The sequence below is a fragment of the Terrapene carolina genome, unplaced genomic scaffold, assembly GCF_002925995.2.
Source record: "Terrapene carolina triunguis isolate 2854851 unplaced genomic scaffold, T_m_triunguis-2.0 Scaffold211, whole genome shotgun sequence".
NCBI lineage: Eukaryota > Metazoa > Chordata > Testudines > Emydidae > Terrapene > Terrapene triunguis.
In genome coordinates, this window is record NW_020664562.1 from 27,781,302 (window position 1) to 27,808,550 (window position 27,249).

Sequence of the window (27,249 nt, forward strand, 5' to 3'; positions counted from 1 at the left end):
TAAATTCCAAATCAGAGTAGCTATTAGATTTCAAACAGAAAGTGACTGGCAACTTGCTAAGTTAACAGTCAGACCACGCTCAGGCATTGTAACCACTCCTAGGGGTAAAGCCTGAAGGAGGAACAGAAGACATATTCAGCAAAACCAAGGAGGACACTGGCTCACTGTTTCTTGAGGACATCCAGGTTGCTCACTGGCAGTGCTCACAGACATTTGTTCACATTGTCACTGGCAATGAGCACCATCAGGAATAGCAGACACAGACTCTAGGTCAGGGTTCGGTAATCTTTCAGAGGTGGTGTGCTGAGTCTTCATTTATTCACTCTCATTTATGGTTTCGCGTGCCAGTAATATATTTTAACGTTTTTAGAAGGTCTCTTTCTATATGTCTATAATATATAACTAAACTATTGTTATATGTAAAGTAAATAAGGTTTTTAAAATGTTTAAGAAGCTTCATTTAAAATTAACTTAAAATGCAGAGCCTCCCGGACCAGTGGCCAGGACCCGGGCAGTGTGAGTGCCACCGAAAATCAGCTTGTGTGCCGCCTTTGGCACACGTGCCATAGGTTGCCTACCCCTGCTCTAGGTGGTAGATTCATCTAAGCAACTGACGGCCATTGCAGAAGGACCTGTTTGGAGAACAAGAAGTTGCCATGTGAGTAAAACACCACAGAAGATCAAAGATGGTAGTTATTGACAGATGTCCAACATCCAGAACTTGGGAAACAAGGGGTCAAGGCCCTGCTCTGCCCCAGACTTCTTGTATAACCTTGGCAAGTCATTTAGCCTCTCTGTGCTTCTGTTTCCCATCTGCAAAATGGGGTTAATAATATCTCTCTATCTCCCTTGGGTGTTTTGAGGGTAAATATAATAATGATTGTGGGGTGTTCAGATATTATGGTAATGCAGGCAGAGCAGGACCTAAGATAGATAGTCATCCAGTACTGATCTCTGGGACATGCATCCCTCTGAGTTTCATCATGGCTAAGCATCAGAGTAACCTGCCCCTCTCCAGAGCCAAGGAAACTACACATGCATTGGGCCTCTTTGATGTCATTCCTAGCAGCCAGCATGGCAGAGTTATGGACTGCTCCCAGGGTGGAGGTCTGGCAGCCACACAAGGTATGTCTAGACTGCAATCATAGGGTCTGATTGCAGTTTATGTAGAGCTAGCTTGAGTCCCCGAGCAGTGAAACCATTTCAGCGCAGTCGGCACAAACCTGTCTGGAACCCTGGGTAATTACTTTCTGTTGCTGCAGTTTCACTCTGGAACCCAAGCTAGCTAGATTTCAGCTAATTTGGATATGTCTACTCTGCTGCAGTCACACCTGTGATTGCAATTTAGACATACCCATAAGCACCACATGGTTGATGCCAAATGGACACCCACCACTTCAGTAGCATTCAGTGGGGCCAGATATTGTTCATCCCTTTGTTTGTGTCATAGACCATGACAGAGTTAGGATTTCACCCTTGGAATTTTTATTAGTAATTGCTTTGTCTTTGAAGTGCTGCTCCCATTTAAATGGAGGGTCAACTCCCACTGACTTCAATGGGATTGGTATTTGGATTAGTCCCCATGTCTCTATATTAGCTGTAGCTTTCTTTTTTGTCATAGATATTTTCCTTCATTCAAGTTTCTGCCCAGGGCAGAAAAAAAATGCTGTGCTGCTGAATAAATTGTGAAGTGTTTGCAGTTGTGAGGCCAACCCCTCGATCATTGCTCCTCCTCTGACATTAACATGACACCTTTTATAGAGCATCAGCGGCTGTAGCTGGTATTACTCTTCTCAGTCATCCAAGACCCGGAGGTAACAATGCAGTGGCCAACGGTGTGTCACCAGCTAATACATTTTAATTTTAACTCAATGCAGTGAGAAAACACTGATGTTAAATGTTAAGATATATTTTTGGGCTCACCTCTTTGCTAAACTGATTCTACATCCTTAAAACATAGAGTTCACTGGCAACTAAACATCACCTATTTAGCATCTAAAACTGAGTGGAAAAGAATGTGTCGGTTGGGAGATAAGATGAAATAAGGTAAAACTTCTAAACAGAGGAGTTTATAACCTAATTTTGATTCTTATCTGTAAGCTAAAAAGCCACCTGTTGTAAACAAAGGCATTTACTAATAACGCCCAAATGAAAGAATGCAAAGAACCCAGTTTGCTTATCATTATTTGTGCTCCTTATTTAATTTGTGCATTTCTCTTAGCCCAGGCAGTGAAAATGAATGAAGTTACTTTCATTTTCAGATTCTTTGCTGGAATGTTTGGGTTGCAAGCACTGCAGATGAGTGTTTATTTGTTTAAAACCCAACTGTTGTCAGTGGAATTTTTAAAAACTGATCTGTTGTTTTTTTGGGGTCAAACCTAAGGTGACTCTAATGAATTGGTTTGTTACTGTTTAAGTCATAGAATTTTCCCTCTTATTTTTAGTATATTCAATAACCTTGACTTCCTCTCCCCCCCGCCCTAGGATTGGGCGGAATGCCGCCTCCTACAAGCTGCCGCCCTAAGCACCAGCTTGCTTGGCTGGTGCCTGGAGCTGGCCCTGCTCGCATGTAGTATGATGATAATAGATACCTTTCATTTATCATGCAAATATACACAATGAAAGCAAAAAATAACCAAAGCTTTTTAAAATCAAAGAGAACCAGCATTGCAACTGCACCTGTTTCTATACACTCAAGATGTGTGAGACAGAAACCAGACAGCAATGTCTTCATATTGCTGTAACCCTCATCTTTCCTCACCCTGTCTCTTCCCTATTGTTTGTCACCATTACTCATTGTGTAGCATCTAAAATGCAGACTATAAACTTCCTGGGGATAAAGACCATGTCTTATTTGTCTTCTGTGAAGCATCCTTTACACTTTTGAGTGGTGCATAATAATTAGCTAATTAAGAATAAGAAACTTTACCCTTTGAGTATCTGGTTGCGAAGACTTTTAGCCTAGAGACCAGGATTGGCAGACAACAGTTAAAGTGGTAGCTTGGGTCCTGGGATACTCCTTGCTGTCAAATGCCATGACACAGCATCTGACATAGAAAGTACATGCTGTGCAGATAAGTCAGTTGCCTTAGACAACTATGAGCAAAATTTATCCCAAATATAACACCACTAAATTCAACAGAGTGACCTCTATGGATGAATTTTACCTCATTCCTGGGGACACACAAGTTATGCACTTATCCCATTATATGAATGCCTAGGTAGATTGGAGTAGACAGCCAACAACAAGGTAGACAAAAGAAATTAATAAGATGTAATGCAGTTTATTTGAGTGTGTCATATCCTCCCAGTATTAATGTCAATGTCCCAGTTTTCATTATGACAAATAGATGTCGCTTCTGAAGTACAGCTAGTTGAGTATGAAAAAATGTATTAGTGAAATAATTTAGTTGACAAGTGTTGAAGAAAAAATAATCGTCAAATACATTATTTGCTAAATATCATTCAGTCACAGAACTGGTCAAAGAGTGAAAATATATATATGAACAATCTGATTGAAAATGCCCCAAGTAATTGAATAAATTATTTGCACTAAATTATTACCTCCAGTTTTACCTGTGTCCCAGACCTCTCAGATTCTTGATGTAATAGTCCCCCTTTATGGTGCTGTATAATCCAGCTTTGGATGGGGAAGCAAGATCCTCCAGGGAAAGGAGAGAAGAGCCTCTAAGGGATGTCTAGGCAGTGGGGCTCAAGTTGGTCTACACCAGTGGGATAAACTCTCTGTTCTCCATTGACATGGGGGGTTGGAAGCATTGCTGCTAGTACTTCATGCTGTGATTCTCTGGTGGCCCCAGGTACCTCAGAAATCAGCATTATACATGCTGCCCTCTTGCCTTTTGATACCATTTATGTTTGAATTCAGCAGGCTACCAGGAAGCTACTGATAGGTCGTAAAATGTAATGTTTGTATTTCCCCATTTTTTTTCTTTACCTGCTGCAGATATATATTGGTGGAAGAGGAAGACTGAAAACAGAACATTTTCCCCAATGCAGTTTAATTTGCCCATTTGGAAATGCATTTTATTCATTTACTTATTTGTTGCAGAAGAGCAGTTTCTTCTTTGAGTAGTGTCTCTGTGAGTGCTCCACTGTAGGTGTGTCTGCGTCCCTGCACTGCTGATTGGAGAACTTCAGTAGTGTGTTTGTATGGCCTGCGCAGGTGCTGTCTCTCCTTGTACTGCACCATGTGGCTAGTCAGCTCAGGCCGGCTAACCGTCCTCAGTTCCTTCTCAACCACCACTGGCTAGAGACAGAGCTTTAGCTGTCTGTTTGCAGATCGTTAACTCTCTTACATTTGCTAACTTTTAGTTTCCTTTGAAGCCTCGTTTGTTTCTTTTATCATTCTATTGTTTATTTGGCTGTTGTCTTAAAAAAAAAAAAGGAAGAAGAAAGGTGTTTGTTCTTTTGTCAATCCCCATGGGGGTCAGGGGGAAGCTGGACAAGGGTATGCCTGGCTCTTTGGGTTTCAAAAAGTGCTGCACTTGCAATGAGGCAATCACAGTTGCGGACAAGCATTCCCAGTGCATCTGCTGCCTCAGCAAGGGCCCCATCCAACAGAACTGTTCCCCTCTGCCAGCAGCTCCGGCCAAGATCCTGCAAGGACAGACAGCTTCGCCTAAAAATCTGGTACCACTGATACCACAGGCACCGCTTTTTCCTTTGCCCAGGGGTGCTCAACCCCTGCTCAGCCCCAGGCCTCACTCCCCACTCCACCCCTTCCCCCATGCCCACACCCCTCCCTGCCTCTTCCCTCCCCCACTCCACCCCTGCCCTGCCTCTTCCCACCCAGTTCTGTCCCCTCCCCCGAGCATGCCCCATTCTCGCTTCCCCTCCCCGCCCCCAGCATCTTCTGCACACCGCAGAACAGCTGACCACGGTGGCTGGGAGATGATGGAGGGAGGAGTTGATTGGCGGGGCTGCCGGTGGGAGGCACTGTGGGGTAGGGGGGAACTGGTTGACAGGAGGTGCTCAGTATCTGCTAATGGAGCACCCACGGAGTCGGGGCCTATGGCTGACAGGCCCATGGACCCTTTAAGCACAGGCACCAAATCTTTGGTACCAAGAGATAAGAGCAAATACCCTAGGAAAACGCTCTCAGTACGCGAGTTGACATAGGTACCACCAGTGATATTAGCCTGCTCACCACCAAGGCGATGGGTATCAGCAGAATTCCATCAGGCTGGTGACCTGGGCATGATGGAGGCATCCAACTTTCCTCCTCTCGGTACTGAGGTCATGGCACTGAGCCTTTGCCAGGCACAGGTCAGATAGTGAGCCTGAGGAGGAGTTTTTACAATACTCCTCCCAAACTCCATATGGGACCCACTATCAACAAGATCCAAGAATGTACTAGCAGATAGCACCACCATGTTGGTATGACCACCCATGGCACCTCCACCAGGCCCCATGCCTCCACAATCATCATACTGGGATCCTTGGGCAGTGCACCAATAGCCTGCCTCATGAGCTCCATGTATCACCTGAAAATCCTTCAGGCAGGCTCCTTCGGCCACAACATCAAGGGCCTCAGAGTTTTGGGAAATGGAGGAACAAGAAGGGGACACAACGGAGGAGATAACACCTAAAGCCATATCCTTCTCTTCCCCAGACGAAGCGGTCATGCCTTCACCACTGTCCATGGCAGACATCTTCAATCTGTTCCAGGAGCTGGCAAAAAGAGTAGCGGATACCCTCCACATACTATGGGAGGAGGTCAAAGATACCCACCACCAGCTCATCGACATCGTCCACTCTTTGTCCTCCTTGAAAATTGCTCTCCCAATCAATGAAGCCATCTTAGATCCCGCTAAAACAGTGTGGCAAACTCTGGCATCAGTAGCCCTAACCTGACCTGTAAGCATGGGGACAAGAAATATTATGTCCCCACAAAGGAATCAGAGTTCCTTTTCTCCCATCAGCCACCCAATTCCATCATGGTGGATGCTGTAAACTCTTGTGACTGACAACATCATTCCAGGGCAATGCCCTATGACAGGGACTGGAAGTGCCTCAATCTCTTTGGCAGGAAGGCGTATTCCTTGGCCACCTTACAATTTCATATTGCTAATTACCAGGTGCTCGCAGTGAAATATGACCACATGAATTACAACAGATTGCATGACTTTATTGATAAGCTGCCAGAGAGTCATCAAGAATCCTTGAAGGCCATAGTTCAGGAGGGACAACTGGTGGTAAAAACATTGCTGCAATTGGCCCTTAATGCCACCGACACAGCAGCTAGATCCATTTCCACATCTGTGATAAGGAGAAGGGCATCATGGGTCCACCTGTTGGGATTCCCGAAGGAGGTGCAGACCTCAGTGGAGGACCTCTCCTTCGAGGGTGTGCAGCTCTTTGCCTCCCTCCCCACCTTGAAGGATTCGAGGGCCATCATCAGGTCGCTGGGTATCTACACACTGGGGGAAAAGAGGCGTTTTAGCCCCCAATCCCAGCTGTGCCTTACTCATCTCAATTCCAATCACAGCGCCATTATGATGCCCAAAGGAAAAAGGGAAAATTCATGAAACATAAGCTGTCTAGTCCACAATCTTTGACCCAGCCCCCTGTCTATAATCATCACTTTTGATGGGCAGGTTGAGGCATGGCAAGACTACTTCCCACCACTGTCAATGATCATGCACCCATTTGACCACTGTTTGGCAAGTGTTCTGTAGTGCCTGGGAACGCATAACATCAGACAGATGGGTCCTAGAGATTGTCTAATCTGGATACTTCATCCACTTCACCTCCCTAACCCCTCCACAACACCCTTCCCTGTCCCTTTTCAGGGACCCTTCTCACAAGAGTCTACTATGAGAGAAGATAGATCAACTCCTGCAATTAGGAGCAATAGAACAGTACCTCAACATCTACGAGGCAAGGGATTCTACTGTCGTTACTTCCTAATACCCAAAAGGAAGGGAGGTTGGAGACCCATTCGGGACCTCAAAACTCTCAACAAGTTTGTCAAGGCTCAGAAATTCAGGATAGTCATCTTATCGACGATCATTCCATCACTGGAACAGGGAGATTGGTTTTCGGCCCTCAACCTACAGGACGCCTACTGTCATATTTCAATACTACTGGCTCATAGGCGTTTCCTCAGATTCATTGTGGGACATGACCATTATCAATACAGAGTCCTTCCCTTTGGACTCTCGTCAGCCCCTAGTATATTTTCCAAAGTTCTCTCAGTGGTAGCCACTCATCTACGCTCGCAAGGGATAATGATCTACCTTTATCTGGACGATTGTCTCCTCAGAGCCTGGTCGCTCCAGGAGGCTTGTCAAGCCATGGACACCATGATACTTGTTTACAGAACTAGGCTTTCAGATCAACATCCAGAAGTCGACACTCATGCCAGTGCAATGCCTGGAGTTCATAGGGACTGCCCTGGATGCTCTACAGGCCAAAGCCTTCCTACCTCAACACAGGTTCCTGTCCCTTATCTTGCTCAGACATGGCTCAATGCAGTCCTCAAGTTCCAGTCAGACTCTGACTCCAACTGCTGGGGCACATGGCAGTGAGCACGGCTATGATACCTCAGGTCAGACTCCACATGCGAGCCCTCCAACTATGGTTTATCTCGGTTTACAGATGGAACAGAGACAGTCTGGACCAGTGGTTCTCAACCTATTTACCACTGTGGGCTGCATCCTGAGGAAGTCACATGGGCCACAGCTATGTGCTGATTGGGTCACAAGCAGCCCATGGGCTGCAGGTTGAGAACTACTGGACTCTGGACAAATCCCTGTCACTGCCCACCAGGATCAAAAACTCCTTGGACTGGTGGAAGAACCCAGCCAATGTATGTGAAGGGATCCCCTTCTTGCAGACGTCTTTATCATCCTCCTTTCCACGATGCATTGCTCATAGGATGGGGCACACATTTAAATGGCCTAACAACGCAAGGCAAATGGTAACCTGCAGAGATATCTCTTCACATCAATCTCCTCGAACTGCGAGCAGTCAGGAATGCCTGAGCTCCAATGAGGCTATGGAACTGGTGCATCTCTCACAATGTCACCTGGTCCGCAGCTTACCTCCCGGCCACCAGAACTCGATAGTGGACAAACTCAGCCATAAATTCCGGCACAATCATGAGTGGGATATGTACACATCAGTACTCCATGACTTGTTCACATGATGGGGAACACTATCCACAGATCTTTTTGCCACTTACCAGAACAAGAAGTGTCCACGCTACTGCTCCAGGGCGGGAATGGGACAGTGGTCTCTGGGTGATGATCTGCTTCTCCCCTGGGACAAAGACCATCTTTAAGTCTTTTTCCCCCGTTTCTTCTACTGCTGAAGGTCCTGCTAAAAATAAAAAGGGACAGAGCTCACGGAATCCTGATTGCTCCTATTTGGGTGAGACAGACCTGGTACCCTTACCTGACACAGCTTGTGGCATGCCCCCTCATCTCCTTTCCGACCACTTCTGCACCAACTCTTGCAGGGAAAAGCGCATACCCTACATCCCAACTTGGGGATTCCTGCCTCCAAGCATGGCTCCTGAGTGGTTCCACCACCTAGAAAGCTCATGCTCAAAGGAAGTGAAAGAGGTTCTACTACACAGTAGAAAGTCCTCCACATGACTTACTTACCTGCAGAAATGGTCTAGGTTTCAGATTTGGTGCATGTCCCAACAAATCTCTTTCCCAGATTCTGGAATACGCTCTGACCCTTAAAAAAATGGGGTTATCCCTGAGTTCTCTTAGGGTCCACCTAGCACGTATTACAGCTTTTCACCAGCCATAGAGGGGTATTCGATACTATCACACCCAACCACTACAAGCTTCCTTAAGGGTATAATAAACCTCTTCCCTCAACCTCAACTCTGTACCCCCTCATGGGACCTAAACCCTAGTACTGAATGGGCTGATTAGACCACTCTTTGAACTCCTGGCCATCTGTTCGCTAACATACCTATCAATGTAAACAGCCTTTCTGATAGCAATTACCTGGGCTAGAAGAATAGGGGAGATAGCAGCTTTCATAGGCACTGACTCTATGTGTGCTCCAGGGCTGGAGCTCCCACGGGGAACAAATGGTGGGTGCTGAGCACCCACCGACAGCCAGCTCCCCGCCTTCCCCCCCAGTGCCTCCTTCCTGCCAGTGGCCCTGCCAATAAGCACCTCCACCTCCCTCCCAGTGCCTCCAGCCCTCACGGATCAGCTGTTCCGTGGTGTGCAGGAGGTGCTGGGGGGAGGAGGAGGAGCAAGGGCAGGAAGAGATGGGGGTGGAGCAGGGCGGGAAGAGGCAGGGTGGAGCAGAATTGGGATGTGGGCAGGAAGAGGTGGGGCAGGGTGGGGGCTTCAGGGAAAAGGGTGGAGCGGGGACAGAGCTGGAGGGTTGAGCACCCCCAGGCAGATTAGAAAGTCAGTGCCGCTGGCAGCTTTGATGGCGCATCCCCCCTACACAGCATTCTTTCCAGACACGGTTACACTCAGGCCGCATCCACGGTTCATCCCTAAGGTAACCTCCCCTTTTCACATAAGTCAGTCAATCCACCTTCCCATTTCCTACCCCAAGCCACTCCAAGACAATAGGGACGCTATACTGCACACCTTAGGTGTTAGGGGAGCCCTAGCATTCTACCTCAATAGGACAAAAGCCTTTAGGAAGTCCCTTAGACTTTTCCTCTCTATGGCCGAAATGTCCAAGGGCTCAGCAATATCAGCCCAAAGACTCTCTAAATGGGTCTAGAATTGCATCAGACAGTGCTACCAAATTCATAACGTGACCTCTCCTGCCTCGATCCATATACATTCCGCAAGATCGATCTCCTCATCTGTTACCTTCCTTAAGGATGTCCCTATCTTAGAGATCCGCAGGGTGGCGACATGGGCATCAGTCCACACCTTTGCAGAATACTATGTGATCACTGGGGACTCTGCTTCTGATGCCATCTTCAGCTCCACAGTACTGTCATCTGTAACAGACTCGACTCCAAAGCCTAGCCCTCCAGGAGGGGTACTGCTCGGGAGTCCCCTATCGTGGAGCATCCATAGGGACACTACTTGAAGAAGAGGTTACTCACCTTGTGCAGTAACGATGGTTGTTCAAGATGTGTCCCCCTTTGAGAGCTCCACGACCTACCCTCCTCCCTTCTACTTTGGAGTTCTGGTTTATGACTCGGTGGTAGAGAAGGAATTGAGGACGGTTAGCCTGGATGAGCTGACTAGCCTCGTGGCACAGCACAAGGAGAGACAGCGCATGTGCGGGCTCAACGGATACTGCTACCGAAGTTCTCCAATCAGCAGCGCAGGGACACAGACACCCATAGGGGGACACATCTCAAAGAACCATCATTACTGCACAAAGTGAGTAACTTCTTCATGTACTAAAATCACCTCTGAAAAATTAAGAAATTATGGTTTAAAGTGTCTTTTTTCTCTAAAAAGTAAGTGTAAAACTAGCACCTTCTTACTCCACAGGTCTGCTTGCCTCCCTGTCCGTATTCAGTCATGTTTGTTAACTCTAGGACATCATCCAGGTCCCACTGAAGTCAATGAAAAGACTCCCATTGACTTCAGTGACTTCTCATTAACTTCACCTGAGCACGCCACAGGTGACAAATATATACAGTAGTGTTTATTACACCCATTAATCCTGCACAACCAGAATAGCTTATGGAGAGTGAGCTGGATTCTGTTCCTTCTGATGCCTCATCAACAGCATTGCTTACTAAGCACCAATCAGTTACATCTATGCACACACCAAAGGCAATGGGGTTGTGTATGTGTGACAGGCAGAACCTACTGTTGAAAAGGTCAGAGAAGGAAAGACCAGAGCTTGACTCTCAGAGTCCTGATTGAGTTTACTGGGCTGGAAGCTAGAAAAAAATTTTTTACTTGTAAAAAGTTGAGCACTTTTATTGTAGAAATGATTCAAGAGACAAAAAACTCAGAACCTTACAGTGCCATTTTTCAAAGCAGAATTGGAGGGGAATCTCTATACTCTATGTAATAGGTGCGTACAGTGTTTGAGAACTGTGGTTCATTCATATCCATCTTCGGGAGTTATTACAGCTATGGTAATGGAAGATCATGTGTCTGAAAGCTTTGTAAATGTACGGATTCTGGGTACAAATGAACCCACCGCTTCTCCAAGCCTGTTGAGGAGCACGGTTTAAGTCTCCAATACACGTCCATTGATCTTCATATCTCCAGGAAACACACCATTTAGAGTGATCATAATAGGAACTGAAAGTGGAATTCCACGGTGTCTTAATGAGGTTTATGTTGTAGACATGGTGTTGGAGAGAGCAGTTTGAGGGAAGCTCCTGTCCATCATGCTGCCAGGATTCTGCTAACAAATCTGTCTGCAACTGTTGAGCCATCCAGGCTACGTAGATATCTGTGTAATTTCAGAAGATGTGGGAAAATAATCTTTAACAAAGACCTTCTTTCTCCAAGACATTAAATTAGGTATAAGAGCTAAATAGGCATTAAGAAAACTGAACAAAAGTACAGTTTGAAACAGTCTGACTAATATTTCCTTCCCTCTCATTTGCTCAGCTCTCAATCTCTTAGTGTTTGTGATGTCATTAGTCCTCCAGCCACCTTAGAGTCTTCCAGAGAAGACACAACCGGAATTGCTAATGCAAGGAATAAGCAGGAAAAAGCAAGCAACCAACCAAACACTGAAAAAGAAATCTTTCATACCTTCTTCGTACATGCTGAAGCAGCAAAAAAGAAATACACAAGCCCATTTTTTCCTTTGAGTAGAATCATAGAATATCAGGGTTAGAAGGGACCTTAGGAGGTCATCTAGTCCAACCCCCTGCTCAAACCAGACAGATTTTTACCCCAGTTCCCTAAATGGCCCCCTTAAGGATTGAACTCACAACCGTGGGTTTGGCAGGCCAATGCTCAAACCACTGAGCTATCCCTCCCCCCAGCAGTAAAAGTAGAGTTGTTTTTAGAAGATCCCTATACTGAACACCTTAAAATACAAAGTGCCATGCAGCTTTTCTCTTTGCTCTGACTATCTTGCTACTAGTATATCTCCTATTTTGTATATTTGTTGGTGGTTTCCAAAAGTGTCAACATATGATGCAATAATGTTCCCTACCGTCTGTTATGTTCCTGTCTGGTTGAACTTCTCTATTTCCCTTCAAGAAAATGCTTTGTTTATTTTCCAAGAGCGTGTATTGGATAAGGATAGTTTTTCTTACCATCAACAAAAAAGCGTGATTTAGCAAAGTGGAGGAAGTTTTCTCCCTGGGCTGACTGGAGTTTGGAGAGGTGGCGCCAAGGGACTAGAGGCAGTGCAGAACCTACACAAAGCTTTTGCAGATTTGGGAGGTCAGGGTGAAAGATGTCAGAGATGGAGCAGCTGTAGATGTTTGGATTGTAGCATAACAACTGTTTGTCTGAACAAAACCAAAGACATTAACAAGTACAAGATTAGGACGTATTGAAGATAAGCAATTAAGTTCCTAAAGTACGGTTCTAATCTGACAAGTAACTATATAAATTTGGTGCCTTTTCACGCCTCACATCCTGTCTCATTAATATGTTCAAGGTCAGATTTACTGACTTTAGTGACAAAAATATTTCTACTGCTTTTTATTCCTATGAGCCTGCCAATTCAACACAGCTGATAGCGTAAGCTGGGTTCTATTTCCTCTTGTGCATCACTGACAGAATGGTAAGTGAAGGCCTCAGTCCTACACACACACACACACACACACACACACACACACACAGTCCCATTGAAAGCAAGTCACACGTGTAAGCACAGGCATGTCTGCAGGATCAGGGTCTAAGTTCCAGTCAGTTACACCTGTGAAACCCCTTTCCCAGCAATAGGGCTGCAGAAGGGTCACTGAGGGTAGATCCACAAAAAGATGTAGGTGTCTAACTAAGATATAGATGTCTAACATGCTGGCCGCCGCTTCCCGCAGCTCCCATTGGCCGGGAACGGCGAACCGTGGCCACTAGGAGCTGCAGGCGACCGTGCCTGTGGATGGTCAATGTCTTGCGGCCTGCCAGTGGATTACCCTGACAGGCCGCGTGCGGCCTCCAGGCTGAGGTTGCCCACCATTGCTATGGGGTATCTGGGCTAGATGTTTCTTAGACCCTCCTGTTGAAGTTTGTACAAAATACTTACATATACATTGGGCCAGAGAAAAAGTGAGAATGACTCTATAGCCCAGTGGTTAGGGCACTCACTTGGGAGACTGAGGTTCCAGTCCCTGCTTCAGTGACACTGGGCTTAAGGGCACCACCAGTGTTTTTTGCAGGAAAGGACTAACCTGGTTTAGGCACCTAACTCTAGGAGAGTGAATCCCATGTAGCAGGATGCGCCTCCTGTTAGCTGCCTAGCAATCTTTGAGGAACAGGGCATAAGCCCCGCCCATCTCCTCAGCATTTCCTATTTGCTAATTTAGATAGTTCCCCACTCTAGCATGTTGGCTTTTGTGAATCCCATTCTTAGGTGCCTATCTCTCCCATGCATTGTACAGGGGCACCTAACTCAGGGCTGTGGATTCCAATAACTGGCAGGGCACCTAAAATTCAGGGCATTGGGACACTGAGTTTATGTCCACCTTTGTGGTCCCATCTGCAGCCCTATTGCTGGGGAAAGGGTTTCACAGGTGTAACTGATTGGAACTTAGACTGTGATCCAGGGATGTAAAGTGGCATGCAGGATCTTTATCACTGAAGATGTGTGAGCAGGAAAGAACAGAACTTGACTTTCAGAATCCAGGTTGAGTTTGCAGGGCTGGTAATTCAGAGAGACATCTCTTGACTCATAAACTGAGCACACATGATATGAAAAGCATTGAGGGACAATGAACATTGCATCCCACAATGCTTTTTACAGTCACTTTTCAGAGCAGAATTATATTCTGAGGTACATGCCAGTATTTCTGAATCAGGTGTTCAAAAGATTTATTTCCATTTGTTTTTAGTATTGATATTTTCTGTGACTAAAGATACTCGTATAAATTCCTATCTTCCCACCCCTGCTATTACTACATGCCATATTTTACCTGAAGAAGAGCTCAATGTAAGTCAAAAGCTTGTCTCTTTCACCAACAGAAGTTGGTCCAATAAAAGAAATTACCTCACCCACCTTGTCTCTCTAATACCTTGCGACCAACATGACTACAGCAACATTGCAAACATACTTCTGATGTGCAGTGCTGTTACTCCAACTCCAGCAATGCCTCTGTGATGTTATCAGAGCATTTTAAATCATGAAGAAAGTTTAAATTATTATTAATAATGACAATTATGCACTTTTACAAAGCTTTACATTTTCAAAGTCCTTTACACACAAATTGATTAAGGAAGAGCTTGCCATACCTATTTCTGCAAACTGGTTATATCTGAATGTTATACAGATGGCCATCTGTGCATTTTGCTTTCCGCTTGGTGGATATCCATAACCCTCCTCAGGAAATGGAGGGAACAGAGGGATGCTGTGAATCCCCCAGAAACCTTGTGATTTGTCCAAAAGCAGAAATCCTGTCAAAGTACAATTATTGCAGATAAATTAAGAAACCCATCTAGGAAATACATAAGAACATTGTACTATTCTAATACCAGAGGGCAATACAATTCAAACTGGATGGTAATGTCCTATTTTAACTTTCTTTATGCTAATATTATATATTACCTTAATAGATAATAAATCAACAATAACACTTTTCACACCTACAGCGCCTCCCATCAAAGATCTGTAAATTTTTCACAAATATTAATGCATTAATCCTCATACCTCTTTTTGATGTAAGTATTAGACTCATTTTATAAATGTGGACTCTGAGGCATAGAGAGGGTAAGTGACTTGCCCATGGTGTCCCAGAAAGTTTATGGCAGAGCTAGAAATACAACCCAGCTATCTTAGTTTCCTTTGTATTGCCTTTCTATTGCATATTTTTTTCAAAGAATCCCAAAGCACTTAACTAACAATAAATACAGGAATCAGTTTACCTACCACCAAAGTGCAGCCATCTCTATGGAACAGAATCACTGATTCATGACAATGCTACATGACATGCTAGGAAAGAAAGTGATTAATAAACTCTCCAGTGGAACCTGACTGGAGCTGACCCCCTACTTTGGAAAAGTACCATGGGATCTTTAATGAGCACAAAGGCCAACACCTCCTTTTTACTTCCCATCTAAATTATATTTAGAAATCTAACAGCATAAGAATAATGGCTTTGACTCTGTCTCCACACCACAGCACCTGATCCTCAGCCAGCCTTATAGGGATTCATCATGTAAGAGAAAACTCACCCTGTCAACATGGTTGTCCACCACCACTGAGCAAATCCCTCCCCAAGCATGGCTTAGAGGAGGCAGCAGGTGGTGGGGAAATGGCTCTCACAGCAGGCATACTGCCATGGAGGCAGAGAAGGGACAAGGTTTCCAGGGACCTCATCACATCTGCAATCCGAAGATTTAGGGGGTCAAAGACTCTGCCCATTCTACAGGTAGTCTGGCCAAATCTGGCCCCCTTCCCCCTTGGAACAATTAGAAATTCACTGAGTCCCCAATTCAGAAACCACATAAGCATTTGTTTAGCTTTAAGCATGTGCTTAAGTCCCAGTGACTTCAGTGGGACTTAACCACATACTTAAGTCATTTCCTGAATTGTAGGCTCAGTTCCTTACCCACTATGTAATTTTCTATCGGTAGAGCAGGATTTGCAGGTTTGTATTTCTCATTCTGTCACGTAGGATAGTTCAAAAGCTGTTGCTGTCCCAGCCAGTGTTGCAACTGGGCACAGGGCAGAGTGTGGCTTTCTACTTGCAAAAAGTGAGGCATATTAATTTCAGCGCCAGTGAGAAGGGTGTAAGGGCACTATAGATGTGGAGCTATTCTATAGCACAGATGCCATGAAGGGAAATCCAAAAAATGTAGATACAGCATTGGCATGTGTTAATATTACGTACACGACAAACCCTACCACACAAACTGCTCTTTTGCTTTGGCTCAAACAGGGGTTTCATTTTCAATATATAGAGCTAGATAAAGACAGAAATTCTCACCCATAAAGAAAAAAGCAAAGAACAGTACTACAGGACTATCCCTGTACCTTTAGTGTGTCCTTGTTTCCAGCTGTAATGCTTTGAGTGAGGGACATCATCATTGTATATCACATAGGCAGTGCTGTCGTTCTGCAGAGAAATATCCAATTAGTGAAACATTAAATTCAAAGAAAGGAAAGAGTACTTCTATTTGTAACAGAATAAAGAACTTCAGAGATGGAAGACTTTGGGACAAATTCTCCTCTCACATGGCTGAAACCTCATTGATTTGAATGGGGTTAGCATTGGAGTAAATTAGAACAGAATACAGCTTTGAGATTTTGATTCTTTCACGTAATATGAAGTGCAACCAAAAATGCATGCTCTCCTGAACAGTAGAAGAGGCCTTCCCAGAGAGATGGCTAGGCCAAATATGTGCAATAACACGATTTGTAAGGGCTTTATTGGGCAACAACCTGCAGTGCAGCTTTTTCTTTTGCAGTCTGCTGTTGATTTACAACCACATGTTGAGAAAGTGTTTGTCAAATGCTTGTTTAGGAAATGCAGACGTGCCAATTGTTCTTCTTTAGGAGGACCAGTTCCTAATATTATATTATATTAGTCGCACTCTTATTCCATCCTGTCCTTCCTAAAAGCTCTCTTTGCCTAATCCAGTGGTTCTCAAATGATGGCCCACAGTCTGCTTGCGGCACAATCAGCACATAGCTGCGGCCCATGTGACATCCTCAGGGCCATACAGGTAGTATATACTATGTGGATGTGGCCCACATAACACATAGAGAGTTCCATATGCAGACCACAATGGTAAATAGATTGAGAATCACTGGCCTAATCATTTTCAGTAGAGTTCTCCCCAAGTCTTGGCAGAACTGAAAGATTAGCTACTATTGGCTCCAGTGTGGGATTGTAAACAGCATCTTCCACTTACTGAGCACAAGGATAATGCAAATATTTGATTGGCTTCTTGAAATCTCTCCCATACACAAATTCAAATAAACTAAATATGTTAAAATAATGTTACAGTTCTAACCTGAACCCACGAGAAAAATGAAAAGACATAGCCAAGATTAACACTCAATGTCTAATTCACTTCTGTGTGACCAGAGATGGAGGAAAGTGATGGTACATTCTCTAGATTATGGACAGTTGTGAAGTTACTCAGAACTGTAGAGCTAAGAACCACTGTGCTCAGAACAGTAAGGAGGGAAATTTACATACTAGATTATATGGACAGCAAAGAATAGTTACACACATAAAGCTCAATTCTGCCACCTGTATTCAGGTTGAGCTTGATTCTCCACTTCCTTGTATAGTCATTTATATCTGTGTATAGTGGGTGTAAAATGTTTGGCTCTAATACCATTTTCAACCACTTTGCACAAGTCTAAATGACTATGCAAGGTGCAGAGCAGTGGAATACCAGGCCCATCAAACAGTATGTTGCATTATGAGTAGTCATATTGATTTCAGTGGGAGTACATGAAGATTCAAATACTGCTCAGCATGAGTAAGGATGACAAGACAGGGCCCATAGGGACAGCATAAAAATCTGAATTTTGAATATATTTTCTATTGGCAATATATTATTTATCATAGTACTTTATTATTTGTATTGCGGTAGCACCTAGGAGCCCATCATGGACAAGGAACCCATTGCATTAGGTGCTGTACAAATACATGTCAAAAAGACTTTTCTTGCCTGGGACTTTGGGGGGGAGGGATAGCTCAGTGGTTTGAGCATTGGTCTGCTATACTCAGGGTTGTGAGTTCAATCCTTGAGGGGGCCACTTAGGGATCTGGGGCAAAATCAGTACTTGGTCCTGTTAGTGAAGGCAGGGGGCTGGACTTGATGACCTTTCAAGGTCCCTTCCAGTTCTAGGAGATAGGATATCTCCATTTATTTATTTATCATTTATTTATAACACAGTTCCCTTAAAGTAACCCAGCCTCAGGCCTCCACCTAGTTACCCAAGTCAGATATAATGAGGATTAATAAAAATCTTACTTAATCATATAAAAGGAAAGGTTCTACCAATCCCAAAGGATCAGACACATTACCTCCCAGGTTAATGAATATTCCAGATCTTACCCAAATACACATTTACAGCCAATTCTTATTAACTAAACTAAAAATTATTAAAAAAGAAAAGAGAGAGTATGGTTAAAAGATCAATATACATACGGACATGAGTTCAATTCTTGAGGATCAGATTCATAGCAGAGATGGTGAGCTTTGTAGCTGCAAAGAGTTCTTTTAGAATTTAGTCCATAGGTTATAGTCCAATGTCCAATATCATATTCAGGGTGTACCAGCTTAACTGGGATCTCAAGCTTGTGACTCAAACTTCCCCTGATGAAGCTTAACCAGATCTGAGATAAAAAGGATTGGGACTAAAGGGTCTTTTATACAGTTTTCTAGCAGCCACTTGACCATACAGTCCTGGGTAAACAATAGGCTTTTGATGTAACCTTCTGTTTCCTAAGCACCACCAGTAATTAGTTACACAAATTAACATAGGGCAATTTATCCATTAGTCAGTCTATCACAAACTTCAAAGAGACATATTGACAATTACATTAGTTCACCCAAGATTCATCTAAATGTTAATATTCCTTTTTAATCTCTGAATTAATAATTATAGTGACAGACGGGAACTATCTGTTTACATGACTAACGTTTATGAGTACACACAGACAATTAGTATCACGTCTAACTTCTAACAATATAGGTTTGCATTTCAAAGTTCTAGCCAATCTAACATTGAATGGCCCTTATTACCATTCGCATACTTTCTAACATGACTTTAAAGGTTGGCTTTGAGTCATTCAGCCTGCAAGCTGCTTAACCCTTTCTGGCCATGTATTATACATTGTATAAGATTTGTTGCAATTATATAACAGTGGTAGCAATAATGATTTGCATGATTATATTTTAACTAGACAACATCACACTGCCCCCAAAAGCTTACAATCTAAGGAATCCTTAGCAATTTTTAAACTGTGAAAGGTTTTACAACTGAGAACTCACTCAAATACATCGGGCCTTCCAGTAAACCTGCAAGCAATCTGCCCTCCTCCATGAACGTTTGCAGACCTGTGTTGGTGCAGATCAGTCAGTGTATTCCTCTTTTTATTAAAATAAGATGTTTTAGTTGAACCTCATCAATCAGGTCACACAATGCTTATAAACACTTATTTTGGCTCAGTCATTGGTTTCCTTTCATTTACATTTTAGAAGTATTTTTTAAACTATAATATAAAGAAAATGTGTTAAAAATGATAATGAAATATGCCTTGCCTTGGATTTATAAGCTTCATAAAGTTGGTTTAATGTTTGCCCCAGGGCACTTTGTGTCATATTGATCAGGAATTTACTCAATTGCCAAGCTTGCGTCAAAGAATCCATGTACATGTACTCCAGCCCAGTCCCAGGACTCGCTTTTCTTATATACTTTGGTAACTTGTAAAGAAGAAACCTGAAACAATGAAGGATTATTAGTAATTATAAATCATTCTATTGGGATGGATAAGCCATAGCCCCTTCTGCCTTATGCCACATGACAGCTTTGAGTCAACAGGGCCTCCCACAGAGAGAACTGTATCCATGAAAATAAACTTCAACTGAAAACATTTTAAAAGTATGTTCCAAAAATATAAAAATATATAAGATAGAAACATATCCACAGCGTGAGTCAGTGTTCTGGGATTGCCATTGTGGATGGCAGCCCTACGCAAATTTGTTCCAGAGGAAATAAAAGTCTTAGGCCTGGTCTACGCTATGAGTTTAGGTAGAATTTAGCAGCGTTAAATCGAATTAAGCCTGGACAAGTCCACACGACGAAGCCTTTTTAGACTTAAAAGGCCCTTTAAACCGATTTCTTTACTCCACCTCCAACAAGGGGATTAGCGCTGAAATCGGCCTTTCCGGGTCGGATTTGGGGTAGTGTGGACGGAATTCGAGGCAGACAATGTCAGAATGCAGAAAAGCACAATATGAACGAGAGGAGAGGTGGCGGGCTGAATCGCGGGCTGAAGAGAGCAAGTGGCGGGCTGAAGAGGATAGGTGGCGTCAGATTGCCGACAGAAGGCAAGAGTCGATGCTCCAGCTGCTGGAGCATCAAACTGATATGCTCCAGCGTATGGTTGAGCTGCAGGAAAGGCAGCAGGAGCAGAGACCGCTGCTACAGCCCCTGTGTAACCAACAGCCCTCCTCCCCAAGTTCCGCAGCCTCCTCACCCAGACGCCCAAGAACGCGGTGGAGGGGCCTCCGGCCACCCAGCCACTCCACCCCAGAGGTTTGCCCAAGCATCAGAAGGCTGGCCTTCAATAAGTGTTAAAGTTTTAAAGTTTTAAAGTGCAGTGTGTCCTTGTCCTTCCCTCCTCCCCCATACCACCCGGTGCTTCCCTCCTCCCCCACCCCTCCCGGGCTACCTTGGCAGTTATCCTATTTGTGTGATGAATTAATAAAGAATCCATGAATGTGAAGTAACAATGACTTTATTGCCTCTGCAAGCGGTGCTCGAAGGGGGGAGGGGAGGGTGGTTAGCTTACAGGGAAGTAGAGTGAACCGGAGGGAAGGGGGGTTCATCAAGGAGAAACAAACAGAAGTTTCACACCGTAGCCTGGCCAGTCACAAAACTGGTTTTCAAAGCTTCTCTGATGCACACCGAGCCCTGCTGTACTCTTCTAACCGCCCTGGTGTCTGGCTGCGTATAATCAGTGGCCAGACGATTTGCCTCAACCTCCCACCCCTCCATAAATGTCTCCCCCTTACTCTCACAGATATTGTGGAGCGCACAGCAAGCAGCAATAACAATGGGGATATTGGTTTCGCTGAGATCTATCTGAGTCAGTAAACTGCGCCAGCGTGCTTTTAAAAGTCCAAATGCACATTCTACCACCATTCTGCACTTGCTCAGCCTATAGTTGAACAGGTCCTGACTACTGTCCAGGCTGCCTGTGTACGGCTTCATGAGCCATGACATTAAGGGGTAGGCTGGGTCCCCAAGGATAACTATAGGCATTTCAACATCCCCAACGGTTATTTTTTGGTCTGGGAAGAAAGTCCCTTCCTCCAGCTTTTGAAACAGACCAGAGTTCCTGAAGATGCGAGCATCATGTACCTTTCCCAGCCATCCCACGTGGATGTTAGTGAAACGTCCCTTGTGATTCACCAGGGCTTGCAGCAGCATTGAAAAGTACCCTTTTTGGTTAATGTACTCGCTGGCTTGGTGCTCCGGTGACAAGCTAGGGATATGGGTTCCGTCTATCACCCCACCACAGTTGGGGAATCCCATTGCAGCAAAGCCATCCACTATGACCTGCATGTTTCCCAGAGTCACTACCCTTGATACCAGCAGGTCTCTGATTGAGTTGGCTACTTGGATCACAGCAGCCCCCACAGTAGATTTGCCCACTCCAAATTGATTCCTGACTGACCGGTAGCTGTCTGGCGTTGCAAGCTTCCACAGGGCTATCGCCATTTGCTTCTCAACTGTGAGGCCTGCTCTCATCCTGGTATTCCCCTGGCAGGGGAAAGCAAGTCACAAAGTTCCATGAAAGTGCCCTTACGCATGCGAAAGGTTCGCAGCCACTGGGAATCGTCCCACACCTGCAACACGATGTGGTCCCACCAGTCTGTGCTTGTTTCCCAGGCCCAGAATCGGCATTCCATGGCATGAACCTGCCCCATTAACACCATGATTTGCACATTGCTGGGGCCCGTACTTTGTGAGAGGTCTATGTCCATGTCAATTTCTTCATCAATCTCGTCGCCACGCTGCAATCGCCTCCTCGCCTGGTTTTGCTTTGGCATGTTCTGGCTCTGCATATACTCCAGGACAATGCGCGTGGTGTTCATAGTGCTCATAATTGCCGCGGTGATCTAAGCGGGCTCCATGATCCCAGTGCTATGGCGTCTGGGCTGAAAAAAGGCGCGAAACTATTGTCTGACGGAGGGAGGGAGGGGCGAGTGACGACATGGCTTACAGGGAATTAAAATCAACAAAGGTGGCTGTGCATCAGGGAGAAACACAAACAACTGTCACACAGAATGGCCCCCCCAAAGATTGAACTCAAAACCCTGGGTTTAGCAGGCCGTTGATTTCACGGAGGGAGGGGGAAGCAAATGAATACAGAACAAATCTGGTCCATCTATCTTTTGCATCTTAGGCTGGCAGCAGACGGTGCAGCATGACTGATAGCCATCGGCATCTTCTGGGTGCTTGGCAGAAGGTGCTGCATTACGATTGCTAGCCATCATTGTCAAAACGGTGCAATAGGACTGTCGGCAGGACTGAGTCTCCAGGAGACACAACGTGTCTGCCTAGGCACCTCTGACTGAACTCACTGAGGAGTACGACGACGATGGATACCAATCGTAATACACCATCTACTGACAAAAGGCAAGGAGCTGCTGCTGTGTAGCAATGCAGCCCCACGTCTGCCAGCACTCAGATAGCCGATGAAGGCTACCAGTCATACTGCACCATCTACTGCCAAAAGGCAATTAGCTGCTGCTGTGTAGCAATGCAGTACCACGTCTGCCGGCACCCAGATGACATATGGTGACAGTGAGCTGAGCTGAGCGGGCTCCATGCTTGCCGTGGTATGTCGTCTGCAAAGGTAACCCAGGAAAAAAGGCACGAAACGATTGTCTGCCGGTGCTCTCACGGGGGGGGGAAGGGCTGACGACATGTACCCAGAATCCCCCGCGACACTGTTTTTGCCTCATCAGGCGTTGGGATCTCAACCCAGAATTCCAATGGGCAGCGGAGACTGCGGGAACTGTGGGATAACTACCCACAGTGCAACGCTCCGGAAGTCGACACTAGCCTCGGTACTGTGGACGCAGTCCGCCGACTTAATGCACTTAGAGCATTTTATGTGGGGACACACACAATCGACTGTATAAAAACGATTTCTATAAAACCGGCTTCTATAAATTCGACCTAATTTTGTAGTGTAGACATACCCTTCGGCAACACTCAGCCCTAATGTACGTGGGTGTAATTCCATTGAATTTAAGGGAGTTGAATCCACTTACAATGGGCCTGACTTTGGCCTTTAGTATTCTAGACACCCTGAAGCATGTCCATTGCTATTTAGAATACTTTGCAGTGCAATTCTACACTGAAAAATGACACTGTCTTCTTCAACAATTCTGCTCTCTGTTTGTGTCACATCTGGTGACAGAAAATCTTTTTTATTGCATTTTACATCTGTTAGCCCTTCAGAGCCCTAACACAGCTAAAACAGAAGGAGCTAGATTCTATTCCTCCTTGTGGCTCATCAGCAGAATTGTTCAGTAAGTTTCAATCAGTTACACCTGTGAAAATGTGCAGAAGGCAATAGGGGTGTCACAGATGTTGCTAGGAGTCTAGGGCTATGTCTACACTTGCAGAGTTTTTGTGCTGTAAATTTCACCAGTGACAGGGAACCAGTGAAAGTAAAGCACCAGTTTGTGTACTCACTTAATTCCTCAGATGTCAGAGAGTGTTTACATTAGCAGCACTTCCATTGCTGATGAGAGCAGTGCTCTAGGGCAGCTATCCCACAGTCAAGGCCGGCTCCAGGCACCAGCATAGCAAGCAAGTGCCTGGGGCGGCCAATGAAGGGGGGGGCAGCACGTCCGGCAGTTCGGCGGCAATTCGGCGCCGGGGCCGTCACTCCCTCTGGGAGCAAAGGACCTCCCACCGAATTGCTGCCATAGAATGAAGTGGCGCTCGAGCTGCCACCGAATTGCCACTGATCGCGATCGCGGCTTTTTTTATTTCTCCCTGCTTGGGGTGGCAAAAACTCTAGAGCCGGCCCTGCCCACAGTGCAGCTCTCTCCAGTTTTGTGGGAAGGGGATGTGTGTGATCGCAGGACATCCTGGGTCCCTACACAGCCTCCTCTCCTCAAACACTGATAAGCTCCAGCAGCTCAGCATTGCTTCAAGCAGGGGATCGTCACCTGGCCAGATAAGTGAGCACTTGCCAAGAAAACAGGAAGGGGAGTTTCAAAGTTCCAGGGGCTTTACAGGGGGAGGAGTGGATATCTGTTTACCTGGCATCAGAGCTGCTGGCCAGAGTGGTCACCTAGGCACTGTGGGATATCCTCCGGAGGCTAAAAGCTGTGTAAACAGGAAGAACGTGTCTTCACTTGCACATTACCACAAAAGCATCACCAGTAAGAGCTGTATGCCTCTCGTGAAGGTGGTTTTCTTTTTTGTGGTGAAACTTCTGAGTTCATTCAAATGAATGAAAAAGAGGCACATTCTGCCCTCATAACAGATTACTGATTCTACAATCCTTTGCGCAGATTAAACTCTTATTGAGTACAGGCCGAGTTTTACATGAGTAAAGATTACAAGATGAGCTCCTAAATGTAATGTGAATACCTGGAGACATTTGACAATTTATTCCCTTGATATAGAGTTTATTCCAGATGAGTCTTGGGAACATAATTGTTGCCATAGTAAATCAGATAAGTGATCCATCTAGTTTAGTATGAAATGCTACAGAGGAAGGTGCAAGAATGCCAATAATAAGCAACTGTGGAATATTGTAGAATGAAACCAAAGAATATTAAATAGTCAATTCAGACTGCTGCTAACTGAATACTGTCAATAGACTTCAGTGCAATCTGTTTTATAGCACACAATTGTCTTGTGTGCAATAGGAAGTTTTATGCAACAGTTTCACTTCTGCTCCTTATTGCTACTTCATACCACAGAAAATCGGAATCAAGTAATCCTTGAATATTTTTTTTTGCAACAGGCCTGAATTACCAAAAAAGTGAAACATGTGGCCTTCTTGGTCAAGTAGCCATACTTTGAAAGAAATTTCCCACTTTTTCCCCCTTAAAAACTTGATTCTATGTATCTTGGGAACCAAGCTTGTAAACTGATCTACACGGTTCACATCGATGCAGGAGTCGACCTGCATAGGTCATTTTGCAGGGTTGGGGCCTTAGCTACCTGTCTGTGAACATTTAAAATGTCTTAAATAGCCATAGACTCGTTGCATTGCTAACGCCAATGATTGTGTAATATAAACAATATAATTGAATAGCAAAAATGTACAGGCCTAAGGGATATGATGTCTCATAAATCTTTCATAACAAGCACAGGAGAGGAATTTCCCTGAGCATTTGTGATCTGTAAGTTCATGTGTTTTGTCATTATATTATGATGAAATATGTTCTTCTTTTAGCCCTAAGACACGTACAAATTCTACACTGAAGGGAATGAAAAGTGATGTTGTCTTTAACCCGTTGACAGGCTGTGCTAAGGATCTGACCCTGCACACATTCATTATTATTTTTATTATTGTAGAACCTAGGACAAGATCCTATTGTGCTAAGCAGTGTGCAGACACAGAACAAAGACAATCTTATGAACTATGAAGTATTGACTTCAATGGCACTAGTCACGTGACTAAAGTAAAGCATGCACTTAACAAGTGTTAGCAGAATCAGGGCCTAATTTTCCAAGTATGTAACTTGTGGCCAGATTGATAATTGGGATAATCTGTAAGAAATTACTGTTTTCTTTTTTAAATTGGTTGATGTTTATCTTTGTTTCATTGTTCCATTGTATTTGTACCTGTTCCATTGTATTGTTGATCAGTGTTTCTAACAGTACCTGTTCCATTGCTAAAACCTGTGATCAGATTTATGAATAATAATAATAGTTAACACTTTTCATGGTCAAGGTGCATTATCTAATCAATCAGTTTAGTGATTTAATACTGTAAGCACATTGCTGCCAGTTCCTGCTGCCAGTTCTAGTGCTGGCATTTCTGGAGACTGACAGCCCCACATGACCTAGAGTCCCAGAAGATGACATCCTCTCTTTAATCTTAGGCCTGGTCTACACTAACCCCCCAATTCGAACTAAGGTACGCAACTTCAGCTACGTGAATAACGTAGCTGAAGTTCGAAGTACCTTAGTTCGAACTTACCTCGGTCCAGACGCGGCAGGCAGGCTCCCCCGTCGACTCCGCGGTACTCCTCTCGCCGAGCAGGAGTACCACAGTCGACGGCGAGCACTTCCGGGTTCGACTTATCTCGTCCAGACAAGACGCGATAAGTCAAACCCAGAAGTTCGATTTCCAGCCGCCAAACTAGCGGCTGGGTATTGACGTACCCACAGAACAGCACTTTCCCACACTCTGCTTGCCAATATGCTCAGTCTGGATCCATCTGGAGGGGGTTCAGTTTTATTTTTCAAACAATTCTTGGCCACTGAGCTGATATGGCCAAGGAAGGGGGTCAATTCACACCAATGTTTTGTTATGATACAGACACCTTATGAGGACTGGCCTAAGACTGAGATAATAACAAAGACTCCCAACTTTCCAACCATGTTTCCTAGCAGTGAAAAGCCACTTTCACAACACCTCACTGTAACCTGGATGCTACCAATGCTGCTTTAAATGCATCTAACTCCTGGAGGTTTGCCATAAGAACACAGCTTGCATGCTCACTTTGATCATAGGAAATCAGGTTTTTTGTGTCAACCAATGATCATTTTGCAGCTAGTCATAATGCAATGATGGGTTAGTTACAATGAAATTCTATCAAATTTCAGTAATCTAACATTTCACTCGCCAGACATGGTGCAAAGGCTACCTCCAAAGTAGAAGAGACAGACACAAATTCATATGCATTACAGTTCTCTGATCCATCTACTTAATGATTTTACATTCCAAAACTTCTCCATACATGTTCTTTACCTACCAATCAACCGGGTCACCATCTTCACTTTTGCAGGAAATTTCAGCTGCCCAAAGGGACCTGATGGAACTAAATAAAAGCAAAAAAACGCAACTCGATAAAGATCCTGCAGTCATTTCTGGTCTCAGCTCTACAGAATGAGCAAACAACAACTTAAAAGGAGAAGTTGTTTTGTGAAGTGCATTTCTCTTGTCTGATTTAGTTTCCACCCCGTCAGCTCTCAACACAATGTTTCACAGCCATAAAAACACATTTCCCGACCAGCTGCAGTGCTGCAAAGCACGGAGTGTTCTTGTGAGATGCTAAGCTACTGGGTTGTTCCCTTTTCAAGTACTGTTTCTTCCTACAGAGCATTGGCTCTCTCATCTGGTATTTGGTGCACAAATGTGGATAATCTATATTTTATATTTTGAAGAAATTGTTAGGTTTGGCTGACCTCTCCTATTGTGAATCTTTTTTGCATTTGATTGGACTGGACCCCTTGGATTTT

At 44.6% G+C, this 27,249-nt stretch overlaps 1 protein-coding gene across 1 annotated transcript; it reads right to left on the reverse strand.

The window, feature by feature from the left end:
• Window positions 1-10,881: 10,881 nt before the first annotated feature.
• On the reverse strand, window positions 10,882-26,875 carry LOC113407473 (deoxyribonuclease-2-beta-like). The gene is made up of 6 exons (XM_026656040.1): window positions 26,763-26,875; window positions 19,338-19,515; window positions 16,087-16,168; window positions 14,346-14,507; window positions 12,206-12,403; window positions 10,882-11,385 (listed from the first exon to the last, which is right to left on the reverse strand). The coding sequence occupies exons 1-6, from the start codon at window positions 26,873-26,875 to the stop codon at window positions 11,030-11,032; spliced, it is 1,089 nt and encodes a 362-aa protein (XP_026511825.1). The 3' UTR covers window positions 10,882-11,029.
• Window positions 26,876-27,249: the final 374 nt, after the last annotated feature.

Bases quoted from the DNA above. Each gene is read 5' to 3' on its own strand.
- LOC113407473 (XM_026656040.1), bottom strand. From the start codon at position 26,875: ATGACTGCAGGATCTTTATCGAGTTGCGTTTTTTTGCTTTTATTTAGT. The intron at 16,169-19,337 runs GCAAGGCATATT...ATTTCTCTGCAG, and splicing joins ATGAAGCTTATAAATCCAAG to AACGACAGCACTGCCTATGT. The intron at 14,508-16,086 runs GTACAGGGATAG...GTACTTTGACAG, and splicing joins GAAACAAGGACACACTAAAG to GATTTCTGCTTTTGGACAAA.